Source organism: Oreochromis aureus, linkage group 13 (genome assembly GCF_013358895.1).
Source record: "Oreochromis aureus strain Israel breed Guangdong linkage group 13, ZZ_aureus, whole genome shotgun sequence".
Taxonomy (NCBI): Eukaryota; Metazoa; Chordata; class Actinopteri; order Cichliformes; family Cichlidae; genus Oreochromis; species Oreochromis aureus.
Window position 1 is genome coordinate 29,555,493 of NC_052954.1, and position 20,359 is coordinate 29,575,851.

General features: G+C 44.8%; 1 protein-coding gene across 1 annotated transcript in view; it reads left to right on the top strand.

The window, feature by feature from the left end:
- Window positions 1-18,581, top strand: part of LOC116323555 (1-phosphatidylinositol 4,5-bisphosphate phosphodiesterase beta-1) — a 35,415-nt gene extending 16,834 nt beyond the window's left edge. The window contains exons 17-32 of the mRNA XM_039621431.1: window positions 8,591-8,675; window positions 8,911-9,035; window positions 9,887-10,041; window positions 10,149-10,316; window positions 10,399-10,498; window positions 11,230-11,334; window positions 12,462-12,574; window positions 12,653-12,803; window positions 12,957-13,010; window positions 13,778-13,955; window positions 14,224-14,356; window positions 14,633-14,709; window positions 17,023-17,112; window positions 17,276-17,333; window positions 17,507-17,593; window positions 18,069-18,581. Of these exons, the coding sequence (XP_039477365.1) occupies window positions 8,591-8,675; window positions 8,911-9,035; window positions 9,887-10,041; window positions 10,149-10,316; window positions 10,399-10,498; window positions 11,230-11,334; window positions 12,462-12,574; window positions 12,653-12,803; window positions 12,957-13,010; window positions 13,778-13,955; window positions 14,224-14,356; window positions 14,633-14,709; window positions 17,023-17,112; window positions 17,276-17,333; window positions 17,507-17,593; window positions 18,069-18,221 (1,832 nt within the window). The 3' untranslated portion in view covers window positions 18,222-18,581. The remainder of the gene's footprint in view (window positions 1-8,590; window positions 8,676-8,910; window positions 9,036-9,886; window positions 10,042-10,148; window positions 10,317-10,398; window positions 10,499-11,229; window positions 11,335-12,461; window positions 12,575-12,652; window positions 12,804-12,956; window positions 13,011-13,777; window positions 13,956-14,223; window positions 14,357-14,632; window positions 14,710-17,022; window positions 17,113-17,275; window positions 17,334-17,506; window positions 17,594-18,068) is intronic.
- The last annotated feature ends 1,778 nt before the right edge of the window (window positions 18,582-20,359 follow it).

The following is a 20,359-nucleotide window of genomic DNA, read 5'->3' on the forward strand; positions in this document are numbered from 1 at the left end:
TTTGAACTGGGAGTCGGAGTGGATGAAGTATCTTGGAGTAAATATTACTAAAGATCTCTCTAAGTTATATAATGCAAACTTTAATCCTTTGTGGTATAAAATAAATGAGGATATTAAAAGATGGAACTTATTACCATTTTTAAATTTTGAATCACGTATTGATACAGTTAAAATGAATATCTTGCCCAGGATGCTTTATCTGTTCCAAACACTCCCAGTTGAAATAACTGATAAACAATTTCAGGAATGGGACAAAACAATCTCTAGGTTCATGTGGCAGGGGAAAAAACCACGGATTAAGTACCAAACTATCCAGTTGGCTAAAGATAAAGGGGGGTTGGGGTTCCCATTGTCACGTCCGATGTGGCAGACGTGTGGAGTGTAGATAAGGACCCAAGATGCAGACTGCTTAAGTGGTGAGCGAGCTTTAATAACCAAAGGATGACACAAACGGAGAAGAGGTGGGCGAAAACCCAAAACCTAAGAATGAACTAAACTGGGAAAAGCTAAGCAAAAACAAACCTGAAACCTTGAAACATGAAACGGAGATGCAGGGAGAATAATGCGCCAGAATACGCAGGAAAATGGAGGGAATAACACAGACGAAACAGCAACTAACAGAGGCAGACACGAGGTTTAAATACACAGAAGGATAACGAGGGAATGAGACACAAAAGGAGGGCACAGCTGGAGCCAAAACAGGAGCACAAGAGGGACAAAAACCAAAAGCAAAACACGAGCCAGCACCAAAAAACAACAAAAGAAACACACTGGAGCCCAAGGAAACAGAGTCCAAAACAGAAAAGTTCAGGGGCGGCCAGGGGCCGACCGCACAGGAGTCCAAACAGTTCCGGGGCCGACCGTGCGGAAGGCCACGGTGGCGATGTGGACCCAGGTCAGGGGCGGCCCGGGGCCGACAACCCAGGAGCCCGGACAGTTCAGGGGCCGGCCGTGAGGACGGCAGCGGCGCCCGACGTGGGCACAGTTCAGGGGTCGGCCGTGAGGACGGCAGCGGCGGCGACCCAGGTGGAGGCGGTCCGGGGCCGCCCACGACGGCGATGTCGCCTGGCCAGTGGCCTGAAAGGTGGCCAGTCAGCTGCGGACCCCGACGGGGTAGGACCAGGCGAGGCCGAAGACTCGGAGGCTGGACCAGGCGAGGCCGAAGACTCGGAGGCTGGACCAGGCGAGGCCGAAGACTCGGAGGCTGGACCAGGCGAGGCCGAAGACTCGGAGGCTGGACCAGGCGAGGCCGAAGACTCGGAGGCTGGACCAGGCGAGGCCGAAGACTCGGAGGCTGGACCAGGCGAGGCCGAAGACTCGGAGGCTGGACCAGGCGAGGCCGAAGACTCGGAGGCTGGACCAGGCGAGGCCGAAGACTCGGAGGCTGGACCAGGCGAGGCCGCAGGTGACGGCGTGGAAGCCGAAGACTCGGAGGCTGGACCAGGCGAGGCCGCAGGTGACGGCGTGGAAGCCGGAGACGATGAGGCCGCAGGTGACGGCGTGGAAGCCGGAGACGATGAGGCCGCAGGTGACGGCGTGGAAGCCGGAGACGATGAGGCCGCAGGTGACGGCGTGGAAGCCGGAGACGATGAGGTCGCAGGTGACGGGCGTGGAAGCCGGAGACGATGAGGTCGCAGGTGACGGCGTGGAAGCCGGAGACGATGAGGTCGCAGGTGACGGCGTGGAAGCCGGAGACGATGAGGCCGCAGGTGACGGCGTGGAAGCCGGAGACGATGAGGCGCAGGTGACGGCGTGGAAGCCGGAGACGATGAGGTCGCAGGTGACGGCGTGGAAGCCGGAGACGATGAGGCCGCAGGTGACGGCGTGGAAGCCGGAGACGATGAGGTTGCAGGTGACGGCGTGGAAGCCGGAGACGATGAGGCCGCAGGTGACGGCGTGGAAGCCGGAGACGATGAGGCCGCAGGTGACGGCGAGGAAGCCGGAGACGATGAGGCCGCAGGTGACGGCGAGGAAGCCGGAGACGAAGGCACTGCAGCTGGCGGCGTAGATGGTGAGGCTGCAGCTGGCGTGAATGAAGAGGCGGCAGCTGGCATGGAAGCCAGAGACGGAAGCGCTGCAGGCGGCGGCGTGGAAGCCGGAGGCGGCGGCGCTGCAGCTGGCGGCGTAGATGGTGAGGCTGCAGCTGGCGGCGGCGTGGAAGCCGGAGACGGCGGCGCTGCAGCTGGCGGCGGCGTGGAAGCCGGAGACGGCGGCGCTGCAGCTGGCGGCGGCGTGGAAGCCGGAGACGGCGGCGCTGCAGCTGGCGGCGGCGTGAAGCCGGAGACGGCGGCGCTGCAGCTGGCGGCGGCGTGGAAGCCGGAGACGGCGCGCTGCAGCTGGCGGCGGCGTGGAAGCCGGAGACGGAGGCGCTGCAGCTGGCGGCGGCGTGGAAGCCGAGACGGAGGCGCTGCAGCTGGCGGCGGCGTGGAAGCCGGAGACGGCGGCGCTGCAGCTGGCGGCGGCGTGGAAGCCGGAGACGGAGGCGCTGCAGCTGGCGGCGGCGTGGAAGCCGGAGACGGAGGCGCTGCAGCTGGCGGCGGCGTGGAAGCCGGAGACGGAGGCGCTGCAGCAGGCTGGACGGATCCCTCGGACCCTCCAGCGGAGACAGGAGACGAAGGCCGGAGCGGTCCCTCGGACCTCCAGCGGAGACAGGAGACGGCGGCGGAGCGGTCCTCGGACCTCCAGCGGAGACTTGAGACGAAGGCCGGAGCGGTCCTCGGACCCTCCAGCGGAGACTTGAGACGGCGGCGGAGCGGTCCCTCGGACCCTCCAGCGGAGACTAGAGACGAAGGCCGGAGCGGTCCCTCGGACCCTCCAGCGGAGACTAGAGACGAAGGCCGGAGCGGTCCCTCGGACCCTCCAGCGGAGACACGAGACGAAGGCGAGCGGTCCCACGGACCCTCCAGCAGAAGCCATCACTAAGCCAGCAGCCATGGAGGCCACTAGCACACATGAAAGCAACTGGCACTGCCCAGAGCACTGGCCCTGCCCAGGCAACGCTGACATGAGGTGGTACTCAGGGGCTGCTTAAACTGCAGGGGTCCAGAATTAGCTGGGGCCTGACACCTAGCCTCTGGGGGAGCCCTGGAGTGGCAAACTGTACCAACAGCGGCTAACCCCTGAAAAGTACACTGAGAAGACGTAAGACTTCCTCCCTGCGTGGAGTGAACGGGTGAACCAGGTGGCCCTGGGGCCTGAACTACAAGTAACGGTGACACTGGAGGCACTGGGGCCTGGACTACAGGCGGCACTGGGGCCTGGACTACAGGCGGCACTGGGGCCTGGACTACAGGCGGCACTGGGGCCTGGACTACAGGCGGCACTGGGGCCTGGACTACAGGCGGCACTGGGGCCTGGACTACAGGCGGCACTGGGGCCTGGACTACAGGCGGCACTGGGGCCTGGACTACAGGCGGCACTGGGGCCTGGACTACAGGCGGCACTGGAGGCACTGGGGCCTGGACTACAGGCGGCACTGGAGGCACTGGGGCCTGGACTACAGGCGGCACTGGAGGCACTGGGGCCTGGACTACAGGCGGCACTGGAGGCACTGGGGCCTGGACCACAGGCGGCACTGGAGGCACTGGGGCCTGGACTACAGGCGGCACTGGAGGCACTGGGGCCTGGACTACAGGCGGCACTGGAGGCACTGGGGCCTGGACTACAGGCGGCACTGGAGGCACTGGGGCCTGGACTACAGGCGGCACTGGAGGCACTGGGGCCTGGACTACAGGCGGCACTGGAGGCACTGGGGCCTGGACTACAGGCGGCACTGGAGGCACTGGGGCCTGGACTACAGGCGGCACTGGAGGCACTGGGGCCTGGACTACAGGCGGCACTGGAGGCACTGGGGCCTGGACTACAGGCGGCACTGGAGGCACTGGGGCCTGGACCACAGGCGGCACTGGAGGCACTGGGGCCTGGACTACAGGCGGCACTGGAGGCACTGGGGCCTGGACTACAGGCGGCACTGGAGGCACTGGGGCCTGGACTACAGGCGGCACTGGAGGCACTGGGGCCTGGACTACAGGCGGCACTGGAGGCACTGGGGCCTGGACTACAGGCGGCACTGGAGGCACTGGGGCCTGGACCACAGGCGGCACTGGAGGCACTGGGGCCTGGACTACAGGCGGCACTGGAGGCACTGGGGCCTGGACTACAGGCGGCACTGGAGGCACTGGGGCCTGGACTACAGGCGGCACTGGAGGCACTGGGGCCTGGACTACAGGCGGCACTGGAGGCACTGGGGCCTGGACTACAGGCGGCACTGGAGGCACTGGGGCCTGGACTACAGGCGGCACTGGAGGCACTGGGGCCTGGACTACAGGCGGCACTGGAGGCACTGGGGCCTGGACTACAGGCGGCACTGGAGGCACTGGGGCCTGGACTACAGGCGGCACTGGAGGCACTGGGGCCTGGACTACAGGCGGCACTGGAGGCACTGGGGCCTGGACTACAGGCGGCACTGGAGGCACTGGGGCCTGGACTACAGGCGGCACTGGAGGCACTGGGGCCTGGACTACAGGCGGCACTGGAGGCACTGGGGCCTGGACTACAGGCGGCACTGGAGGCACTGGGGCCTGGACTACAGGCGACACTGGAGACTGAACTACAGGCGACACTGGAGACTGAACTACAGGCGACACTGGAGACTGAACTACAGGCGACACTGGAGACTGAACTACAGGCGACACTGGAGACTGAACTACAGGCGACACTGGAGACTGAACTACAGGCGACACTGGAGACTGAACTACAGGCGACACTGGAGACTGAACTACAGGCGACACTGGAGGCACTGGAGACTGCACTGAGGGTGAAGCTGAGAGCTCTGGAAACTGCACTGAGGGTGAAGCTGGGAGCTCTGGAGACTGAGCAGAGTGTGGCACCGGAGACTGAGCAGAGTGTGGCACGGAGACTGAGCAGAGTGTGGCACGGAGACTGAGCAGAGTGTGGCACGGAGACTGAGCAGAGTGTGGCACCGGAGACTGAGCAGAGTGTGGCACCGGAGACTGAGCAGAGTGTGGCACCGGAGACTGAGCAGAGTGTGGCACCGGAGACTGAGCAGAGTGTGGCACCGGAGACTGAGCAGAGTGTGGCACCGGAGACTGAGCAGACGGTGAGTGAGCGACTGACACTGGAGACTGAGTGGAGAGCGGCTGCGTAGCAGCTAACTGAGCTGAGAGTGGCAGCTGGGCAGCTAACTGAGCTAAGAATGGCTGAGCAGGCGATAAGCTGTTTACATTGCTATCTGCAGCACAAAACACTGCCCCAGAACAAACAGTTCCACAATCCATAACGGAAAAAGAGTCCTCACCCACCACAGCCGACGATGTAGAAGTCCGAATGTCCGGCTGTGGGGTGGCGCGCCGGCGGCGCGATCGACGCTTCTTCCCGCAGCCGGCACCGACAGGCGGGTAAACTTCGCATCCGGCAGGTGAGGCTGACGCGGCTGCTCGGGGTGGCTGTTGGCTGTCGCTGCTGGACGCCCGATATTTCCCAAGCTCGCGCCGCCTCCGGGCTTCATACAAGTTGGCCAATAAGTCCGAACATCCTCTGACCTGGCGGAGATAGGGATTTCCTTTGAGGATCTCCTCAATGCCATTTATCCCCACGATCCTAGCTCTCATATTCGAGGTGTGGGTTATCCACTCAACCAGGCGTTGGACTCGCATCAGATCGCTCTCCTGGGTAAGTCTGCTGGATCCATGTGTTGGCTGTTTCGTGCTGTCACGTCCGATGTGGCAGACGTGTGGAGTGTAGATAAGGACCCAAGATGCAGACTGCTTAAGTGGTGAGCGAGCTTTAATAACCAAAGGATGACACAAACGGAGAAGAGGTGGGCGAAAACCCAAAACCTAAGAATGAACTAAACTGGGAAAAGCTAAGCAAAAACAAACCTGAAACCTTGAAACATGAAACGGAGATGCAGGGAGAATAATGCGGCCAGAATACGCAGGAAAATGGAGGGAATAACACAGACGAAACAGCAACTAACAGAGGCAGACACGAGGTTTAAATACACAGAAGGATAACGAGGGAATGAGACACAAAAGGAGGGCACAGCTGGGAGTAATCAGACCTGACGAGACAGGGGAAGAGTAAACTGAACACACTGAGATAAGACACAGACCGTCACAATAAAACAGGAAACACATACACACAAAGACACAGACTAGCAACGCGGACTTAACACAGGGGTAGACGGCAGAACAGAACAACACTAAACCGGAGGAAGAACAGAACCAAAATGACACTGGTAGAAAACACAAAACGCTGGGTCAAAAGGACCCAGGATCGTGACACCCATGTTTGAAAGATTATTATATTTCAGCTCAATTTAGGATATTAGTGTGTTGGTGTAATGTAGACTACCAAGCGAGATGGAAAGAAATAGAAACAGAAACAGAGGCCTTAAAAGATTTTCCAATTCAGGCAAGCTTAGGAGATGTGAGACTTATTAAAAAACAAATTAATCAAGGAAACCAATGGATTAACTTGCCTTTAAAACTTTGGTCACAATTTCTTAATAAGAACGATTGGAATGAAGAGGCCAGGATTTTAAGATGGTGCGCTTATGATCTTGACTTTTTACCCAATAAGTTAGATGTAAGATATAAAAAATGGGCAGGACAAGGCTTAATGGCATATTGTATGTTTTATGATAAGGGAATTCTTAGGGACTTCCAATCACTAAAAGATCAATACCAGTTAAGCAAAACGGATTTTTTAGGTTTCTCCAAATTAGGCATCACATACATAACTTTATACCTAAAAGAACAGATCTTTTCTCTCTTCCTGTTTTGAATATATTTGTCAAGGCTTACCAGGCAGATCCTGGCCTCAAGGTGATTTCTAGATTGTATAAGGGTATACAAGAGGTTAAGAAGTGGAATACTGCCTATTAAAAAAAAAAAATGGGAAGGGAAACAAATACAGAAATTCTAAATGATATTTGGTATCAGCAGTGTGTTTTTCAGTGGAGAATTTCTAGTTCTAATATATGGAGATGTTTTGGTTGGAAGAGTCTCTGTAGGTTTTTATTACCCTGCACAAAGTAAACATTATTCTATTCACTCTAGCTGTTGGAGAAAATGTGGGGCCCAAGGAATAAAACATTTCCACTTGTTTTGGTCATGCCCATTGATCAACACTTTTGGGTATCGATTCATTCTGAGTTACAGATCATTTTAGCATGCAACTTCCCTTTAATTGGGATGAACTTTTGTTTGGATATTTATACTCAGTGAATGTAGATAAAACGTCCAAGCTGTTGTATGGTATTCTGAGTCTGGCTGCCCGTAAGACTATTACCAAGAAATGGCTTAGTGTGAAAATTCCATCACTTAATGATTGGTATGAGATTGTTTATGGGATGTTTAAAATGGAAAGAATTACTTTCATTAATAGACTCCAATATGACATATTTAATGATATTTGGGATAAATGGAAACATTACATTTTGTCAAGGAGACCCGATTTTGTTTGAATCTCTGTAATTATGTATGCCATATTTCTGAATGGTTATGTGTATATATGTATATGTCATTATGTATGAGTGTATAGGCGAATACATATGTATGTAGGTATGTGTATGTATGACTAAGTATAGTGTGTGTATACACACTAGATGGTACACCCGTTTGTTTATTTTTGATTATTTGATTATTTTGGGTTATTTGTGCTCTTATAGGTTGTTTATTAAAAAAAGAAAATAAAAAAAAAAAAAAGAAAAATAAAGACATGAAAAGTCCCCCCAAAAAAAAAAAAAATAAAAAAAAATAAAAATAAAAATAAAAAGGACTTTTTCCCTCCCACTGTTGCCAGGTGCTTGCTCACAGGGGACCATCTAATTGTAGGCTTTTCGTGTAGATACTGATGTTTTTCTTTACAATATAAAATGTAACTGCTGTGTAAATAAAACTGAGCTACCAGTGCGTAGCTTGATGCCAGTAGTAAAACACAGAGGATGAATCTGTTGAAAACAGTCCCTCAAAGGGAGAAAACAATTGCCATAATATTATATAAAAACTTCTTTAAAAAATCAAACAAAACTTCTTTCTCTCAGTGAACTAGCCAGCCATTCATAAGCAAAAGAAGGCAATATTTATGGTTGTACCACACATTTTGACACTGCCCTGTGGTTGCTACAGACCTGCAGCTCATATCTGCAAAGCTCTGCAATTACATCTATACACAGTCATGTTGAGCACTTAACACCTCAGTCCTCCTATAATTTATCAGTTTGGTTAAGATCTGGTGACTGTGAAGATCATAGCACAGGATTTACACAATATTAACTCTCATCAAACCATTCAGTGAACACTTTGTCCTATTGGAAGAGGGACCTTTAATTGTAGGATAAAGGTAATTACTCTGACACTTACACTGACATGTCCCTCTAGAAGAGCAAAAACATGTCAGCAAAGTGGCCCCCACAAAATAACTGAGCCACCAAATCCCCACATAGAAACCAATGGGTTAATGCAATTCCTTCAATTTGTTAACTTTCTGATAATTGCAGGAAGTTTGAAACCAAACTAATTGCTCAGAAATGCGTGTGTTCTCGTTTTTGTGTGTGTTTGTGTAGAGGCAGCCCGCTGTTACCACATGTCGTCTTTTGTGGAGACCAAAGCGTTGGAGCATCTCACAAAGTCACCAGTGGAGTTTGTAGAGTATCCTTGGCAACAGTTACCACAGTTACCTCACACCAAGGCACCATCACTTTATTTTTCATTCATTTCTCACTTTTTTCTGTTAACCTTCAGAAATCTTTGTAACTCAGTAAGTTCTGATTAAGTTTTCATTTCATCAGCTTCTATACCAGCAGTTTCAGTACAATACATTTTATATGAATGTATATGTTAGCACTACTAATGGAATAACGGTCCTTAACCTTCTGTTAACCAGATATAATAAATCCCAGCTGAGTCGTATCTACCCAAAAGGAACCAGAGTGGATTCATCAAATTTTATGCCTCAACTCTTCTGGAATGCGGGATGTCAACTGGTGGCTCTAAACTACCAAACTATTGGTAAACTATTATTTCTTGTTTTTTGTAAAAGGTGCATTCAGGGACTTTTAATAAAAGTCCTCCGACAAGCAAGTCTCCTATCATGGAAAGCCCATTGGCCAATTCCAGGTTAAAAGACCAATCTGAATAAATGGAGCCACGAACATAACATTAAAACAGTCATATACAGAATGACCAATTAAATCCAGTGATGAAGCACTTAAAAGGTTTTAGGTCTAATGTATGGTTAAAAAGATTTTTCCCTCACAGAGTATATTTCTGCATCATCTGACAATGCTGCTCTTTAATTTAAGATCAGTTCATCTCTAACTCATCCCAACAGAGATCTTGAACAATTGCTGTGCTAATCCACATTAAACCAAGAAAAACATTTGACGCAGTTTAAACTGGTCTGGACCTCTACTGTGCACTGGAAGATTGGGACTTGTATGTGCCACCTTTGACTGTCATGAAGAAATGTCATTATTGACATTTTAGAGGGAATGCCATTTTTGGAATTGCAGAATTCTCCCATTTAGGTTTCTTTTGAGTGCCATGTCTCTGCCTTTTAATGCTTCTGCCTTAGTAAAAACAAAGCATTCAAGATTTCCCCCCCTTTTTTAGTGCATTTTAAATTAAGGGAGATAGTCTTTCCAAGGCTATCCAAGCTTTGCATGTACTCATTTGTTAGCCACTTACCCTTCTTTAGAGTCAGATCAGCTGAAAATGTACTTCAGAAGCCATTGATTCCCCAAAATAACACATTCCACTTTGCTGCTCTTTTGTGCAACAACTAGAGTGCAGCTGTACAGCTCAAACTCAAACTGGTGCTTTAAGCCTTTGTGATGCTAAACTTCAGTTTTCTGTTGCAGATTTGTCCATGCAGCTGAATCTCTTCATGTTCGAGTACAACGGTCGGAGCGGCTACAGGTTGAAGCCTGAGTTCATGAGGCGCCCAGACAAACACTTTGACCCTTTTACGGAAAACACAGTGGATGGCATTGTAGCTAACACCCTCTCCGTGAAGGTATATTCGCAGTGCTTTTTTTTTTTAAACAGTCTCTATTTGTATAACTCTTGTTGTATCTTCCTGTATATGTTTAAACAAATATAAGTGAATCCTCTGTGTTTCAGGTCATTTCAGGCCAGTTCCTGACTGAGCGGAGAGTGGGGGTGTATGTGGAGGTGGAGATGTTTGGACTCCCTGCAGACACTCGGCGGAAAGCTCTGAAGACCAAAACGTCTCAGAACAACAATGCCATCAATCCAGTGTGGGACGAAGAACCGATTGTGTTCAAAAAGGTGCTTTACAGGGAGTCAGATGTCTTACCTGTGCATACTAATTAGCCTATTAACAGTGTGACTGTGACAAATCTTTTCACAGGTGATTCTTCCTACTCTGGCCTCACTGAGAATTGCTGCCTTTGAAGAAGGAGGGAAGTTTATTGGTCATCGAATTATTCCAGTGTCTGCTATTAGGCCAGGTATTTAGCTGGTGTAGTCATTCATTTCAACCTTTGATTCTCACCCTGGTGTTAGATGTTAAAGTTTATCTGTCAGATACTGACCTTTTTTGTATCTTTAGTGCTGAATGCTAGTAATAACTACACCTCTTAGAGATTTCTTTGAGTGTGCTTGAGTTTCTATGTGTTCACTAGTTTTTTATTGCAGTTTTTCTTCTCCTTATTTCTTATGGAGTTTATTGTGTTTTCCTTGTACAAAGACAGCATTGTGTCATAAAGCTTAGCAGACAATAACTGTCCAAACTCCCAGGAAATGAACTGATGATAAAATAAAAGTCACAGAGAATAAAAATCAACGTTTTTTATATGTGTAGATGTTATACAGCACCTATCATGAAAGATTCATATATAAATATTTCTTTGGCTTTTCATGCTTGTGGAGACTGTACAGACTTTGATATTTGTCTCATTGATCATATTTTGGGGGTCTAGAATTTTCTACTTACCTTACCTCCCGGGAAAAATCCTGACTTTTGTGTTCAGACTTTATGTTTTCTGATCAGGTTGCAGAGGCACAAACAATGTGAACTAAATAAGTTTTTTTCTGTGTAGTTTGACTTCACTCATGCCTGGTCTGAAAACACTTAGCATTTCTTACTGCCATCTAATTTTATTGCCAGGATTTTGTGCATTGCATTAAATATTTATCTATCTACATGAACCAGATGACTGTTGCATCTGTTACTCTGCAGGTTATCGTTACATCGGCTTGAGGAATGAGAAAAACCAGTCTCTGATTCTCCCAGCTGTGTTCGTCTACATTGAAGTCAAAGACTATGTCCCAGATACATTTGCTGGTACAAACTTCTGGACTGTTTAATAGAATCACAGAACCAAATAGTTACACTAACTGATTTTTCTCATGTTTTTTGTTCTCATAACAAAACCAAGCATCACATAAAAGATTATGGGGAAAGGGCACTGTCTTTATTTATGCAAGGTTTAATTTTTTTCTTGTGAAGTCTGACCTCCTGGCTTACAGCAAAAGTATCCACTGTTGTGACAGTTTTTCAACACATGTAGGATCCCAAGCTCTGTAGTGCCACCTACAGGACATATCATTACCAATCATTTTCGAATTGGGCTCCTGTTTTTGCGTCTATTTGGCTCGTCCATTAGCAAAAACACACTCCTTTCAGTAAATCTCTTGAGCATATTCATTGGCTCAATAGAATAAATGTTTTATTATTTTAATGAACCTTTTGTATCACTGACATGATTGAGCACAAGTGTCTTAAACGGCTGAAATATTTTATTTGATCATCAGCTGAAGAGCTCTCAGAGCATTGTTTATGCATTTAAAGTCCAGAGTGCAGTGGGGAGGGTTTGTTTGTTTTTTTGGTTAATGAATGACCAAAACTGACAAAATCACAAATCACATCACACAAATACAAATCACATAAATAAACATTAGTACTGCTACTCTTCTGATGCAGTAAAGAAAGAAAGGACCCCATTACATATGCTCTTCATTCACTTACTCATAATTTGGAGTAGGGATGGCAAATAGAAAGAAATACAGTAACAAAAACTCAACATAAATCCATGTAAATTGCAAAAATGACTAAATAAAAATGGTGAAAAAAATTAAAATTACATAAGAATGTAAATAAATAGGGGAATTGATACAAAGTTAAATAATTTTATAAATTATGTTTGTGTGTATTTTTAATATTTCTGGTACATTCAGTGGAAAATGTATTTATTTATTTTGGTCTTTTATTTATTCACTTGATTTTGGTTTTAGCATTTCTATTTTTATGTTCATATGTCCACAAAAACTATGAGTTCTTCCTGTTTTAAATAACTGCTACAAGTTAGTCAAACTGATATGGTCACATACACATAACCACATTCATGATGTCCACATAGTCCTCAATGCAATGCCATCAGCTCTGTATGTGTTTGTTCATATTTCTTCTAGATGTAATCGAGGCTCTATCGAACCCTATTCGCTATGTCAACCTTCTGGAGCAAAGATCTAAACAGCTGGCAGCCCTGACTCTGGAGGATGGCGAGGACGACACGCAGACTGAGGTCAGACCTGCTTCGGTTCTATTTATTCTTTGTCTCGTGAGCTAAAAGTTTGTAAAAGGTCTTGGTATTGATTTCCAGGAAGAGACTGAAAGCTGTGCAGAGCGTAAGACTGATCTGAAATCAGCTCCACTAGAAAACGGGCTCAGCCCAGCCTCTGGCCCACCGGGCCACACCCCCATCGCCACCACACCCAAAGCTTCTGCAGCCAATCAACAGGCGGCCACAACAGGTAGTTAGCACTTGCAAGTGAAGATGCACACACTCATTCAAATATTAAATGATTGATAATGCAGATATTCTAATGGTAATACATTAAAAAAAATAAATACTAAATTTACTTTTTTATTGTGTTAGTATGGATTTTCTCTTTTCTACATTTTAGATGCAGCCAAACCAGCAGCCAAGACTGAAGACCTGGTTTTAAGTGTTTTGATAGGTCAGTATTTACATAATTACACATTAAGATTTCTTTTTTTAATCCTCTGGATTGGTCTGAAAGTTTGATTCAGTGATAGCGAAATTAAAAAAGTAATTAAGCACTGAGTGTATCTTAAATATATGGTGTATTATATATGTTTATATAAAGGTGAGTCTGGGTCTAGGTCTGAAAAGTGAAGCCATTCCATGCGTGTCTTAAACCTGGGATTTTTCTAAAGGCTAGCAGAAGAAGTCTGTTTTCATAGAAGCAGGGAAAATTACCTTTATTGATTTATGATCTCAGGAAACACATTCCTACTAAGTATATGATCACAATCATTAACATGAATGGCATCATTTTTTATTTTGTTTATTTATTTATTTATTTTATTTATAAAGTGTGGTGTATTTTAGGGTGTGGTTTCCTTTTGGTTGACAACCTGCAGTGTTACTTGGTTTCTCAGTCACTCATCGTGGTTTGCATGTTTACACAGAGCGAAGGTGTGCTGCAGTATTTGTATTTTGCGCGTATAATCATCAGTGTGTGCTTATAGATAATAAACTTTAGTTTTTTTTCTTAAAAGAAATTCTGTATCCTTTTTGTAGCGGCAAGGCTTGGAAATCTTTTTGTACATGACTAAAAATGCGTGCATCATGTACTTTGAAGGACATTATGAAATACTTCAGTAGTATAAATTTAAACAGAAATTACAAAAACCAATGATTCCAGAGTTTTAACAGAAACTAATCATACACTGTATGATCTGTGATCACGTATGGTAACAGATGTCCCAGTGTGTACTTTGGAGAATCTGCAGCAGTCCAAAGTTTACCAGAAGGAGCAGAGACGCCAGTTTAAAGAGCTGAAGGAGTTAGTGAGGAGACACCAGAAGAAAACGTCAGAGCTCCTGCGAGAGTTCAACAATAAGTACAAGAAGACAGCAAGACAATGCAGCAAGAACAGGTACGCACACCAATGTTATTATAGTGAATAAAATAAAATTAACTAAAACTAAACTGAATTGAAAATTACAAAGTCAAAATGAAAAAACAATGAAAATTAATTATAAATTTTAAAGCTGTAATAACTCTGACACACACAGACAAGTTATGTTTGTGTTTTTTTAATTATAACATTTGTTCTCTTATCATATTGAAATAACACCTGTTATTTTACTGTGAAAGAGAGGGGAAAGTGTTTCATTTTAAAATGTTCGATTTGCCCTTGTCAGGAGTTCGAACTCGGACAGTGAGAAGGACGACCGTCTTCAGCAGCTGAGAGAAGAGCAGCATCAGCAGCTTCTGGCTCTGAGGCAGGAACAGTACTATAGTCAGAAATATCTGCAGAGAGAACACATTAAAACGGTAAAATCTAACAAAACAAACTTTTAAAACAAAAAAATTAGTTTCTTCACTTTTGATTGAAGTGTTATTGACAAGGGAAACTCATAATAACATCTTCCCCAAAAGACAAATTGCTAATAAGTATCACGCTATGATTGGCATGACAGAAGGTCTCTCCCCCCAGGTTGTATAGCAATAAGAATGATGTTTGACAGGCTCTGTGTTAAGTTAGCGCCTTCAGTTTTGAGCATGTCTGTAAAATGTATTTGTGTGAACCTGTGTCTTTGTTCCCTCCAGCTGACGGAGCGGCTGACCAGTCTGGCTGAGGAGAGTCACAACGCCCAGATAAAGAAACTCAAAGACATCTGTGACAAGTGAGATAAAAATCTGTGACTGAAGTCTCACGGGTCTTTAAGCTCAGAGGAATTCCACATGGTGTTAGAGTTATTTTCATAACAGCAGTAGCTTGCAGAGCATTCCCTCTGAGCTGCTTCAGGCAACAGCAGGTTGGATTTTTGCAGGGCGTCGTGCCATTCTCGCAATATGTCCGAGTAAAAATTCAGACATGCTGAAATTTTACAAACCAAGTTCCGAAAAAGTCGGGACACTGTGTAAAATGTGTTGTTTTGTAATTCTCATAATCCATATTTTACTTGCAAAGGGAAAAAAAGAACATTCAAAAATATTTAATGTTTAAAATGTACTATATTTACTCTTTATGCCATAAAGACAAAACTTGACAACCTCCCCTTTATACTTAATGACAAGTTTTGACGCCTCGGTATATGCAAATAAAGATGTGGTTTAACAACCATTAGAAACCCACCTCACGAACTTCTAATGCAAACAACTCAGCTCAGAAAAGAGCTGCAAGGATAACTACTAGTAGGCTTTCAAGGGGCTAAGAGTTCATTTTGAATTTGATCCTAGCAATACAACTAAAAAAACGGTTTTTACTACTGTGTAGTATCCCCTTATTTTTTAACAATGGTCTGTTTTCATTTAATGAAAGGTCTGGACTGCAGTTCAGCTTTGGATTCTTCCAGTACAAAGCCAGGCTGTTACAATAGTTGCATTTGAATTCTCTTGCTAAAATCAGCAAGGCTTCAGCTGGAAAACAGCATCATCTGCATGGGAATGTATATTTCCATAAAAATCTGCATATACCTTTCAGCACTAATGGTGCCCTTCCAGATGTGCAAGCTGCCAAGTCCACACTTATAAATGAGTGCTGATAACAAGCCAGATGGTTCCACTCCTCTTTAGTCCAAAGGATGTAGTTTCCATGTTTTCCAAAAGAAAATCTCAAATTGTTCCCAGACAGGTTTCCACTTTGCCTAAATGAGCTTTGGCAGCAATGTTTCTGGATTATGTTCACATATGGATTCTCCATTGTGTGATAGAGCTTTAACCTGCATTTGTGGATGGCACAGCAAATCCACAGTGTTCACAGACACTGATTTCTGGAAGTGTTCCTGTTTGGATGTATTTGCATATTCCAGTAAATAAAACATGTCATTTATTTTTTATCAGGCACATTTTCACATAAGCATATTTTCCTTTTCAAATGAAATCATAATCACTGTTTTGACACCTAATTATGACAACATATCTCTACTGCCAGCATTTTGAGAAATATTAATATTGTAGAGCATGAAACTAATGATCTGCAATATTATTTTTTTATATTGAAACTAATGTAGAAATTCTCCTAGTATTATCATATTAAATGGTGGAAGATTTGAACAGTTGAGAAAAATAAACAAAGCACGCATTTAACAGCTTAAAATTATAGGCAGTTACCTTGAAAATTGCTTAAAGGGCTCCTAGAGCTAATTGAAGGTAATTTAATAATTCAGTTCAATTCAGTTTTATTTATACAGCACCAATCACAACAACAGTCGCCTCAAGGCGCTTTAGATTGTAAGGTACAACGTTCAATAATACATACAGAGAAAAACCCAACAATCATATGACCCCCTATGAGAACTTTAGTGACAGTGGGAAGGAAAAACTCCCTTTTAACAGGAAGAAACCTCCAGCAGAACCAGGCTCAGGGAGGGGCGGGGCCATCAACAAGTAAGCCTGCAGTGCAAGGCATGAAAGATCGTTTTGAAAAGGGAAGTAAGTTCAAAAATTCCCGAAACTGGCACTTTTTCTATTGGCCCCAGAGGGAGCAACTCCTCTGGAAGCAAAAATTAATCAGATCATATATATATATAGCACCCTGAATTAAAATCTATGGGTGAATTCCACAACAGCAGCCATGATGGTAGAAGTTAAACTCCCTGGAGTTTAAAAAATAAAGAAAAAAAAGCTTTTAGTTTGAATCAGATTCAAGTGGTAATTCTATGCTTTCAGTTTTTACATTCTAGTAACAATTAAAATAAAGTTAACAATAGAAAGGGGCACATTAGAGGGCATCATCTGGGCAACTCTTCAAATACCAGCCCAAATAGTTGCCAGGAAGTATTACCAAGATGGCTCTGGATGTTTAGCCGTGCTTGTTGTTAAGATGTCTTTTTAAAGTGCGTGATACTTTATATGTACCCTATCTTATTTCAGCTGTTCCTCAAAAGATACTTTCATTTAATTGTGAGCCAGACTTTTACCCAGTGCACTTCTAAAAACTTGATGCCATGTTTTTCCACAAACATTTGCTCTAATATTTCTTTCTGCTTCTGTAGGGAGAAAAAAGAGCTGAAGAAGCAGATGGATCGAAGGAGAACAGAGAAGATCAACCAAGCAAAGACCAAAGAGAAACATCTGGCTGAGGAGTACGATCTATAGCACACACGCACACACATTTCACTATTTATCTAGCTACCGTAGCTTGCTCATCTGCTTCATGCACTGATCCACTGATCTAGTCTCATTAGAAGAGAAAAATATTTATCTCAGATCCAATCAATCTCAATCCATCTGTCTGTATGTTCCCAGGGAGAAGATTGAGATCAATAAGTCCTACGTCAATGAAGTCGTCCAGAACATTAAAAGGGTGAGCAGCAGATGAGGTTAAAGGAATTTTTATGGAACTTTCCATAAAGTGAATTCCAAAGAGACAATTATGAAAATTTTATGGCTGCAACACTCTCTCCATTTAGTGCAACCCTGTCTTTCTGCAATCATAAAATGCTCCATAAAACTGTATGTCTGTGTGTTTATCCTCAGCTCGAGGAGACTCAGGCAAAGCGCCACGAGCAGCTGGTGGAGCAACACAATGATCTCCTGCAAGAGATACAAGACCAGAAGCCAAAGGTAAATACGAGTTTCTCTTTCTGTCCACAATTAAGTTCATTTATTTTTAGCCAAAGTCAGTGAAATCTGCCACCGACCACTTTGCAAGCTTCATGCTCGAATGCACCACTCGGCAAGAACATTTCTTGTACACGAGGCTCCAAGCTGGTGCTGCTGTCTGCCCACACCCACGCACTTTAGAGGCAGCGCTGACGTCAACGTGGGGCATTTAAAGGATGCAATGTGGCTTCTGGCAGCCATATTGGAGCTGTTCGAGTGTTGGCAGAAACGGCTGACAACAGCTGGTTGCGTTTCTGAATGTACAACCCATCTGTCTCAACTGTAGGAGATAACTAAACAAATTTGTGTGGTGTTTCTGACTGGGACCTAACTCATCACGCTACATCTGCCGTTACATAATCCCACCTTAGCCACAAAAAATCTTTAAAAGCAATCTATACTCAGTGAGCAAGCGAATGTGTGTGGTGTTTTCCAGCTGCAGGGCTCTGTGGAGGCAGAGTTTCAGGAGAAGTTCCAGCGTTTGCCCGGAGAGATTCACGACTTCCTGCAGGACAGGAAGTTGGAGGTTCGAGGCCACAGCAAGTCACGACCTTCCACACCACACGAAGCTCTTTCAGAGGAGGACTGAAGAGGGGAAAACAGGATGAAGGAGCGAGGGGGAATGAGGAACGAGAACAATTGGATCAATGGAAGCAGCGTGGAGTAGATCAATGAAATGCAAAGCATGAGAATAAAAGATAACAAGAAGTATTGATGAAGAGGACACAAAAGAGTAAATAATCAAGTTTATATAGACTGTTACTTCTTTTTAATGGAAGAATGCTTTAACAATTTATTTTTTATTCCATTCTAGCATGTACTTTGTGTGTTTAATACAAGTGTTTAATCAGACCCCGTTTAGTCTTGCATTAAGTCTTCTATTCTGTCATCTCTTATTTTAGACCTCAACAGTTTGTACTGCATGACTGCATATCTATCTATCTATCTATCTATCTATCTATCTATCTATCTATCTATCTATCTATCTATCTATCTATCTATCTATCTATCTATCTATCTATCTATCTATCTCTATCTATCTATTGATCTATCTATCTATCTATCTATCTATCTATCTATCTATCTATCTATCTATCTATCTATCTATCTATCTATCTATCTCTATCTATCTATTGATCTATCTATCTATCTATCTATCTATCTATCTATCTATCTATCTATCTATTGATCTATCTATCATTTGAAGATCACTGAACATACATCAGGCTCTGTCTTATTGGAGAGAAATCTTTACAAATATAGAGTTTCATGGCCACTGCAAGAAAACAAATCCTAAGCAGCTGTTTGCCCTTTTTACTTGTCCAGTCTGCTATAACAATGTCAAGAAATTTTAAAAACTGCAAAGCTAGAACAATTCCACCCTGGAGTACTCGGCGCCATGCTTTTACAAACACAATCAGCACACTTGGTCTGGTGCTGCCAAGAATAAAATGCACTGTAGCAATTGTTTGAGCTGAGAGTTTTTAAAACAGAACCACTAACGTCTGGGTTTTGTTAAATCTCTCAAGGACAGAAAAAGACATTTTGCAATTCACAATTCTCCCAGTATCTCCACTCCAAGGCTGGCTGAACTCACAGTTGGAAGCTGTTACTCACTAAATCTGGATGAAATTCTTTTATTTAGAAAGACAGAAAGATTAGAATTTAAGGGGTTAATACAAGACAACAGTTAATGCTGTATTTTGTTATGCATTTATTTATCACTGTTATTATAAACGCTTTCTTTTTTTTGTTTGTTTAGCGTCACTGATATAGCCACAGGCTACATGGCTGACTTCCGAGCAGCTTTGCAGCTGGGATGTTGATGATTTTGTCAGGGACACCTCAGTGGTGGAAATGCAGGAGAGGCAAATGTTTTACTTTTTCTGCCTACATCCTGATATTAATGCATTCCGTTTCTTTTTTGATTTTAAATAGGATTTTTTTCCCTGTTTACTGTCATACAGATGAGGTGTGATTTTTTTTAAAGGAGCTGACAATAACTCCATAATATCAAAAACCTTTACCTGCTGTAAGTTTGTCTGATCTTCCTTAAAAGTCATCTTCTGGTGCACATCTGGACAATTTTCAATAGAGATGCTTTTTTTAGATCTCCCAGTGGAAGTCCTGCTTTGTCTTCTTGCACTTCTGTGACAGACGCTGGATCTCCTCTCATGTGTCACAACTGCGATCCTTCAATTTGATTTTCATTTCTGTAATTGTTCCAGGGAGACAAATCTGTTGACTGGTCTAAAGCAGTGTGCAAAGGTTGTTTTAGTGGCTTAAGAAGTCCTGCATTTTCAGTTCTGTTCTGAATGTTCTCCTTTAAATATCCTTCCACTGACTCAAGTTGCTACAATTGAATTCAGTCTTGACAGTCTCTCACTGAGAGGTGAATTTATAATTTAAAACCAGATGTAGTTTGAAAAAAAATGACAAGCATTCTCTCACTGCCACTTCTCATCTGAAGAGATGCCTTTAAAAGTGGAAACTGTGAAGTCTTCAACTGAAAAGAGACCCTGCTCTCATTACAATTAATGACCATCCACACAAAACTCAGGTCAGTTTGAAGCAGAGGTTGATGTTTTGGAGTGTGTAGGGAAATCACAGACCAAAGGTGCAAGGGGTCACAATGACTTCAGATCGGTTTTTTGTACTCTCCGCTCTGTATCTCATCAAAGAGAGAGGATATACTTATATGGGCATTTCAGGCAAGTCCCAACTGCT